Source organism: Chrysochloris asiatica, unplaced genomic scaffold, assembly GCF_000296735.1.
Source record: "Chrysochloris asiatica unplaced genomic scaffold, ChrAsi1.0 scaffold00015, whole genome shotgun sequence".
In the NCBI taxonomy this organism is placed as follows: domain Eukaryota; kingdom Metazoa; phylum Chordata; class Mammalia; order Afrosoricida; family Chrysochloridae; genus Chrysochloris; species Chrysochloris asiatica.
The window spans coordinates 726,171-735,421 of record NW_006408533.1 but is presented as its reverse complement, the minus strand read 5'-3'; the positions used below and the strand labels follow the sequence as shown (position 1 = coordinate 735,421).

Sequence of the window (9,251 nt, the reverse complement as noted above, 5' to 3'; positions counted from 1 at the left end):
CTCCAGTGTCTATTTTATAATATAATGCAAGGAAAACCAAGATTCAAAAGACAGCCAAGCATCTTAACATTATTCCCCCCTTTTCCCCATTCCAACCATGGCTCAATCTCTGTATCCCAGAACCCTGTTGTTCCAAGGTTGCGCATATATCATTGTTTATCTCTGTCCCACTTAGTCCATGGAGATCTGTCTAATTGTTCTCTCATCTGCTTTGTTCTTCCATTCTCCTCTCCCTACCTGTATGTTGCCCCCTCCCCAGCACCCAGTTTATGATTTTATACTAATTTGTTTGGTTCCAAGTGCTCAGCTCATGTTTTTGAAGATGTCAAACTCTAGTACACTAAGAACATTGGTCATTGAGGATTTACCCTAAGTCATCCCAGATTAAAGCCTACCAGTATGGCTCAATGTGATGCTATGTAAATTCCCAGTGATCCCCTGAATTTCCAGAGACCATACCACTCTGGGGCTGTGGAATTACTGAGTTTAGGGAACCCACAATCTCACCTCACCTGTTTGGGAAGCAGAAAGAGAATGACTAACCAGGCTTTGGAATTTACTCTTATACCAGACTTTTACTTTGGTTCATTCTTAATCCATTTTGCAGTATCATATTTGTTTCCTGAAAGAGGATTTGCCATTGCTTTCTAAAGTTGACTGTCTGTACACACAGAACTTGCTGGAAGCTAATGGTTCTGAGAGACCACTGCTTCAGAAAGCCAACAGTATTGGTTGATGATAGCTTCCAGTGAAGGAGCTGCAGATACAGTTGGCATGAAGCACTGTGTTTCGCTGCAAAGTACATGCATTTAAGACCGTCACTCACATTCAAAAGGAAGACCAGCTCCTATGTCTACAGATTGCTGCATGAATGCTCATAATGATTGGCAGTATATTCCAAACCAGGCCCACTTCCATCTAGTTGATTCTGACTCATAAATACCTTATGCAGGATTCCTGAGACTAAATCTCTACGGGTGCAGACTGCCTCACCTTTCTCCCTCAGAGTGGCTGGTACATTTAAAATGCCGGCCTTGTGGTTAGCAGTCCAACACCTAACCCACAGCCCCACAGGGCTCCTTAATTGATTGTATATAAGCTATAAAAGTGGCTCAAACTCCTGTGAGTATGATTTTTTAGAATTACTCTATCAAGAAAATGTATTGACAAACAAATCTGTTCTCTTAATAAACAAACAAGTTCTGGAAATGATCCTTGGTAGTCTCTAAATTTGAAGTCCTGGTGTGGCACTCGACCTCAAGGTCAGTTTCAACCACAAGGTTAGTGGTTCAAACTCACCAGCCACGCCTCAGAAACCCTGTGCAGGATCACTGTGGGTCGGAACTGACTCAACAGCACTTAACAACAAGTGTCTAAATTTAGAGTCCTAGTGTGACACTGTAGGATCAGCACTGGACTGCTAACTGTAAGGTCCGTGGTTCAAACTCAGCAGCTGTTCCTTGCAAACCCAATATAGGTTGCTATTAGTCAGAACCGACTTGATGACATTTAACAGCAACAACCATCTCAGAACTTTAATGTCTGTTCAGAGGATGCATGTTCTTATTCTAGCCAAGTTTCTTCATTCAGACTGTTTACATACTGAGGTTTCTGGAACCCTGGGTCCTCTGCTGCGAGAGAGCAGTGGGAGGATGCTGTCCACTGTCTTCTGTGGCAGCCAATGAAAACATCACTTCTGCCTTGGAGGCACCATGCTCTGCAAAGGACCACATAGTCCACATCCTCCTGGGGCAGAGACTGGTCGAGGCATGGCTGAAGACAGAGGGTTCTTCCTGGGAAGATGTTGTAAGTTCTGTCCCAGTGGTCTGCCTCATTGCTCCTGGTATCCGTTTCTTAAGGTTGCTGTAACAAAGGATTACAAACTGGGTGGTTTATTAGTACAGAAATATATTGTCTCACAGTTTAGAAGACTTGTTTTAATAGTCTTGAGTTTGGAGGCATTTGTGGTTCAGTGGTAGATTCTCGTGTTCTACATGGGAGACCCAGGTTCAATTCTCAACCAATGCATTTCGTAGTCACCTCCACCTTTTTGTAAATGGAGACTGGCCGAACAGGTATCATGGGAGCTTCCACTCTTAAGATGATGGACTAGGAAGAAAGTCCTGGTAATCTACTTCTGAAAACTAGCCAGTGAAAAACCCTATGGACCAGAGCAATCCAATCAGCAACCGATCTCGGGAATGGCACAGGACTAGGAAGAATTTTGTTCCACTGTTCGTAAGGCCACCGTGAATTGGGGGTTGACTTGACAGCAGTTAACACCAGTCTGAATTTAGGACAGTGCTGGCTCCAGGAGCGCAAGGGGAAGGTCCTTCTTTGTCTTTTCAAACTTCTGGTAGCCCCAGGCATTCCTTTGCTGGGTTACAACATAACTCTGTCTTCCCTCTATCTCTGTGTCTCTTCTCTTTTATAAATACACCACGCAGATTCTATTAGGACCCATCTTAACTCCTTTATGACTCCATGTTAACTGATAACATCTTCAAAGACCCTATTTCCAAACAAGGTCATATATGCAGATGCTAGGAGTCAGGCCTTCAAGGTAACTTCTCAGAGGACATAATTTAATCTACAACATGCCTCCTTCACCCCACATGCAACCTTAAGAACAAACATTACAGTGATCTTTAAACCTGGGTATGATCCAACCACCTTAATGGTCCCAAGAAAACTATAGAAAAGGTAAAGGACGGTAGTGAAGAGACTCTTTCAGATGAATAATAGAAATTGCCTACCAGAGTGGTATGGTGATTTTGTTCATATTACCACATCTATGCTGTGGGTACCAATCCTGGAGTAGGATTGTAAGTGATGGGAAGAAATAATATTAAGAATCATCTCTGAGAAAGGCTGTGTGCCCGCTGGCAGTAGGCTAGCATACAGAATGTGCCCTTTGAACATTTAAATGAATATATATATGTTTGTTTTGTATGTATACATCCAACATTTTTGCTTTGTTGATGTGAAAAATAAGATGTAAAAGGGAAGCCTTGGGAAGGAAGCAAGATAACTGTTGTGCAGGGAGGGGATTGTAATCATTTAGATGAAACAGAATGTATGAGTGATTGAAAGTAAAGCTGATGGTCTTGTCTGTTAACGTTCATTCAGTTTACAACCAAAAGTTTAAAAAAACAAAAAGAATTGTCTCAACATCACGATCTGTTTAAAGTTCAGATTCAGACTGCCGTTTGTTGATACAACCCTATTTGAGAAGTATTTTGAGATCATTTTTGCACTGGACTCACAACTGGAGAAGTTTGTGAGTGAATTAATGTGCTTTCGCACACTGGTTGTTTTCTATTCGAAACTGTACCCAGAAATCTTCTCTGTATTGAATGTGAGTGGCTCCCAAACACTATGCCAAATGTATTTGTTTCCTGCGACTGCTCTAACAAATCACCACAAACTGGATGCCTTAAAACCACATAAATGCATTCTCTCAGTCCTGGAGACAACTCTCATAAGGACCATACTTCCTTTGGAGGTTCCAGAAGCAAATCCTTCATTTTAAGGTGGCCTTTGGAGTTCCTCGATTTGTGGCCACATCACTCCAATATTTGCCTCAGTGATCACATTTCTCTGTCCTCTTCCTCTTCTGTGTGTCCAGTCTTCCTTTGCCTCTTTCTTATAAGGACACTTGTCATTGGATTTTAAGGCCCACCTGGATAATCCAGAATAAGCTCCTTCTCTCAAAATCCTCAATGACATCTTTTGCCATTAACAGTAACAGTCACAAATTCCAGCCATTAGGACATGGGCATAGATGTTGAAATCACCTTTAAGTCCACTGCACCAAGAATCAAGTGTTCCTTTCATTTCAACACCTCTCTGACCCAAGGAAAAGAGTTGGCTCAAATGTAGCCAATTCCTACCCTAAAAAGATTCTATGTTAGAATACTGATTTGTTTTGTTTTCTTTGCAAATATGTAAATCAAGTGTAATGTAACCAAATGTCTTTTAAAAATCAGCCTCTGCCTCTGCCTCTCCCAGTCAGGTACCACTGCCCTGTTCTTTGCTGCCCAACAAGGCCATAATGATGTCGTGCGATTTCTCTTTGGATTTGGAGCGTCCACTGAATTCAGGACCAAAGTAAGAGAAACTGCTTGATTTCATATCCTGTGATTGAAGAATTTCAGCAACAATGGGTATTAATTTGTCTTCATCTATAATACAAATGTATGTTTCTCTTTTATAAGATTTTTCCAGCAAAAAAGGTGGATTTCTAGAGATTGATTAATCCTATAGATTCAGTTCCAAGCATTACATTTTAAATTTGGGCTTCTAACTGAGGAATTTCATGAGGAATTACTTAGATTCTTCAGCACTGTTGGCTACATTGTGTAGCCGGGAGAGATACAGTTGCATGTGCTTTTATGATAGGAATTGTGATCCTTGTGAATCTGAGAGATTTCTAAAAAAGGTGGTTAGATACATAATTTACCTCACTGAATGAAACACAATTACAATTTATATAGCTGAACAAGAAGTTTTGGTTCTTTCCAAAACTATGGTTTTCCATTTATGCTATATGAATCAAAAACCTGAGATTGCAGAAAGATGTTTTGTGTTCAATATAACTTTATATGATAACATATGTCTAGTTGTTGTTGTTATGTGCCATGGAGTCGGTTCCGACTCATAGCGACCCTACACAGGGCTTCCGAGGCTGTAAATTTTTACGGGAGCAGACCGCCTCATCTGTCTCCCACAGAACTGCTGGTAGTTTCGAACTGCTGACCTTGCGGCTCGCAGCCCGATTTGTAACCACTACTCTACCAGAGCTCCTTATTTGTAGTTATTAGAACTGCCTTAAGATTTTTGAAGCAGCTCTAATGGCACTTTGAGTTAGCATTGGGCTGCTACCTGGAAGGCTGGCAGTTCAAACCCGCCAATCACTCTGCAGGAAAAAGATGAAACTCTCTTTTCCTGTAAAGATCTAAGTCTTGAAAACCTTAAGGAGTAGTTAGTGGCACTGTGGGATAATTCGCAGAACTGCAAGGTCAGTTTAAACCACAAGGTCAGTGGTTCAAACTCACTAGCTGCTCCTCAAAAACTCTATACAGTGTCACTGTGAGTCTGAACTGACTCAGCGGCACTTACCAACAACATAGGGTTACTGTAAGCTAGAATTGACTCAGTGGTGGTTGGTGGATGGCAAAATTTTTGTTTTTACCTAATGATATTTTTTAAATTCCTAAAAATTTGCCCCAGTTGGAAACTTTTAGATTTTCCTAACCAATTAGATACCAAAGGAGAGTATTCAGGTTTTTGTCCCCTATTGAAATGTTAACTATGAAGTAGACTTGAATTTCAGAAGGGTTTCTGCCTTTTATGACTGTATGCCTACCTCCAAACACACTAAATATAATGCATGGTGGTGGTGGAGTCGGTTCTGACTCATAGCGACCCTGTACAGGGTTTCCAAGGTTGTAAACCTTTATGGGAGCGGAAAGCCTCATCTTTCTCCCGTGGAACAGCTGATAGTTTCGAACTGCTGACCTTGAGGTTAGCAAGCCAACTCATAACCACTATGCTACCAGATCTCCATAAATATAATATGTGTTAAGTGCTGCCCGTCTAATCGATTCTGACTCATAGCGACCCTGTATACAGCTTCCTAGGAGCAGCTGGTAGGTTTGAAATGTTGGCCTTGTGGTTCACAGTCCAGTGCTGATCCACAGCACCACATCAGAAGTCCTAAAAATATAATATTTAGAAGATACAAAATATTATATGAATCTTAGATTATTTTATTTTCACTCTAAAAATAGTACAACTAAAAATAGAAAGTAAAATTTATGAGACGTATCAACTCAATAAAATGGTTCTGTGTGACCATACCAACCAACCAACCTACTGCCCTCGAGTCAATTCTGATGCATAATGACCCTGTGTAGTGCCCAGGACTATAAAATGTCACAGGAGCAGACAGTCTCATCTTTCTTCTATAGGGCAGTTGGTGGGTTTGAACTACCAGCCTTGTGGTTAGTCGCCCACAGTGCCACCAGGGCTCTTTATGTGTTCTTGGTTAACAAATTACTGCTGGCTTAAAGCCTTTGAACATCAGCTAGTTTATGCTGTCCCAGAAATCCATGTAGCATGCAGCCAAGATGGGAAATTCCACATGTTCCCATTAGGTCAATAGCAGATGTCTCAGAGCTTTCCACGAGAAAAGAATATGAGGAAAGACGATGGATTTTAATATGATTCTGTCACCAAAACTCACTTTGTTACAGTTGTTCTCATTGTTGCTAAATCTGTCTCCCCCAAAACGTGTCCAGATATACAGGGTATCAGCTCTTCTATGATGTTGTTGTTGTTGTTAAGTGCCGTCGAGTCGGTTCCGACCCATAGCGACCCTGTACAGGGTTTCCGAGGGTGTAAATCCTTACGGGAGTAGAAAGCCTCATCTTTCTCCCGCGGAGCGGCTGGTAGTTTCGAACCGCTGACCTTAAGGTTCGCAGCCCGATTCGTAACCAGAGCTCCTTATTTGTAGTTATTAGATAGTCAATGTGTTTTATCTGTTCTGTCACCTCATTAAGCAACGAGATGGGAAATGAAAGAACACACTTGGAAATGGTGCTGTTCGTTGAGATTACTAAGTGATTTCCTGATGTCCATACTTGCCTCCATAGCCTCAGCCTTCTAGTGTCTCTGCTCTCCATTTCCCACCCTTCACAGTTCAGCAACTCTACCACACAGCCTTCTGGTGTCTCTGCTCTCCATTTCCCACCCTTCACAGTTCAGCTCCCCTACCACACAGCCTTCTAGTGTCTCTGCTCTCCATTTCCCACCCTTCACAGTTCAGCTCTCCTACCACACAGCTCTGCCTTCAATGATGCCTCACTCGCCACAGGGCTCACTTGCACCTTCACATCACAGTTACCCTTCAGAACTGGTCAAAAGGTATATTTTTACCTCACTTCAGACTTCACCTCTGAGGGGTGGGCTCCAAAGGTAGGCATCTTGAACAAACACCTTTGCCAAAGTTCATAAATCACATATTTTATATTTAAAGATCCCTAGTGCAGCGTGGGATAATCACTGGACTGATTCCCACAGGCTGCTCCACAGAAAAAAAGCTGTCTCCTCCCGTGAAGGTTTACAGTATCTGAAACTCAAAGGAATCAGTTCTACTCTGTCCAATCAGGTCGCTATAAATCAGAATCAACTCAATGAAAGTGGGTGTTTTAATTTTTCATTTATGAGGGGGCTTCAAAATGTTCATGGAAAAATTAAATTAAAAAATAATAGACTTCAAAATCACCTCGTATGCATGTGGAAGTTGGACAATGAATAAGGAAGACCATAGAAGAATCGATGCATTTGAATTACGGTGTCGGAGCAGAATATTAAAGTACTATGGACTGCAAAAAGAACAAAATCTGTGTTGGAAGCAGTACAGCCAGAATGCTCCTTATGAGCCAGCATGGCAGGACTTCATCTCTCCTACTTCAGACGTCATCAGGAGGAACCAGTCTCTGAAGAAGAACATCACATTTGGGAAAATATAGGGTCAGCAAAAAAGAAGAAGACCCCTAATGAGATGGCAGCAGTAATGGATTCAAACACAGCAACACTTGTGAGGATGGTGTAGGACTGGGCAGTGGTTCATTTTGTTGTGCTGAGGGTCACTGTTGAGTTGGAACCAACACAGTGGCACTTAACAACTGCAAAGACCTCAAAAGAAAATCACCAATATTATAATCAAACTTGCCTAAACCAAAGACAAGAAGGGAATCCTGAGAGCAGTTCGGCAAAATGAAAAATTACCTACAAAGGAAAACCAATAAGATGAAGCTCTGATTTCTCAGCAGTAACCATACAGGCAAGAAGACAATTGGGTGACATATATAAAACTCTGAAAGAAAAAAAGTACCGACCAATAATCATATACCCAGCAAAATTGTCCTTCAGATACTATGGTGAAATTAGCACATTTACTGATAAACAGAAGTTTAAAGAATTTATAAAAAGCAGGCCCCCTCCCCACTAAGACTGAAACTCAAAGGAAACACATGAGCAGGCATGTAAGCTTGTGGGCGACCACATTGGTCTACTGGTGAGTGGAAGAGGGTGAAAGACAGCAATGAAGAAATGGGCTGAGTTCAACCACATTCCATAGACTCCCATTGACCTGGATATGAGAGAGAGAAGAGAAAAGGCTGGTTGGTCCAAAGTGTGGTGAGACCTGAGGACACCAGAGCCCATGGACAAGAATATAGCCATGGAGGGCTAGAATTGAGAGTAAAGCATCCAGCTGATATTAAATGAGGGAAGATTCACAAAAACACTCAAACTTGCACATAGTACCCATTTGACCTAGCCTTGATAATCAGAACTCGACTAGAGGAAGATAAAAGATATGTATATATTTTTTTTTGATAAAGGAAATGAAGTAAATTGTTGCTACAATGATGAACTTGACCTATACTCATGGAGGTAGTAGCTCAAAATACCAACAGAGAGGGAAGGAGTCTTCACATCAAGTATCAATATTATATCCCCTCTATATGCAGGGTAGATAGGGACGGACAACTTAGACATTGTCTACCTAAAATGAGGGGGTGATAAAGGCACGAAGAGACTGGCTTTCAAGGTTTCAAGAGGGAGTTTAGTTTAAGAGTGTGTGTGGGAAGACAGACTCCCCACTGAATAGTTTTCATCTTGTCTAGATGGGTCTGGTTAAAAGAGATGGGGATAAGATTCTTATGATTCAATAGTGAGTAATTGTTATGACTAATCGCGACTGTCACAGTTGTAAAGATAGAAGTTTTGTAACAAAAATGGGGGAGCAGTTAATATTACATTCAATAATTGAATTATTGAATGATACACAAAGCATCAAAAGAAGATGGGAGGAATACATCGAGTCACTGAACCAAAAGGAAATGGTGGATGTTCAACCGTTTCAAAAGGTAGCATATGATCAAGAGCCAACAATACTGAAGGAAGAAGTCCAAAGTGCATTGAAGGGATTGGCAAAGAATAAGACACCAGGAATTGAAGGAATAAAAATTGAAATCTTTCAAGAAAGTCAGGCGGCACAGGAGGCACTCACACATCTATGCCAAGAAATTTGGAAGACAACTATCTGGCAGACTGATTGGAAGAGATCTGTATTTGTGTCCATTCCAAAGAGAAGTGACCCAGTGGAATGTGGAAATCATCCGACGATCTCTTTGATATCCCATGCGAGTAAAGTTTTACTAAAAGTAATACAGAAACGG

At 41.3% G+C, this 9,251-nt stretch overlaps 1 protein-coding gene across 1 annotated transcript in view; it reads left to right on the top strand.

The window, feature by feature from the left end:
• The window catches only part of ANKRD29 (ankyrin repeat domain 29), a 61,731-nt gene that overhangs the window by 15,477 nt on the left and 37,003 nt on the right, over window positions 1-9,251 (top strand). The window contains exon 4 of the mRNA XM_006835120.1: window positions 4,012-4,110. Within this exon, the coding sequence (XP_006835183.1) occupies window positions 4,012-4,110 (99 nt within the window). The remainder of the gene's footprint in view (window positions 1-4,011; window positions 4,111-9,251) is intronic.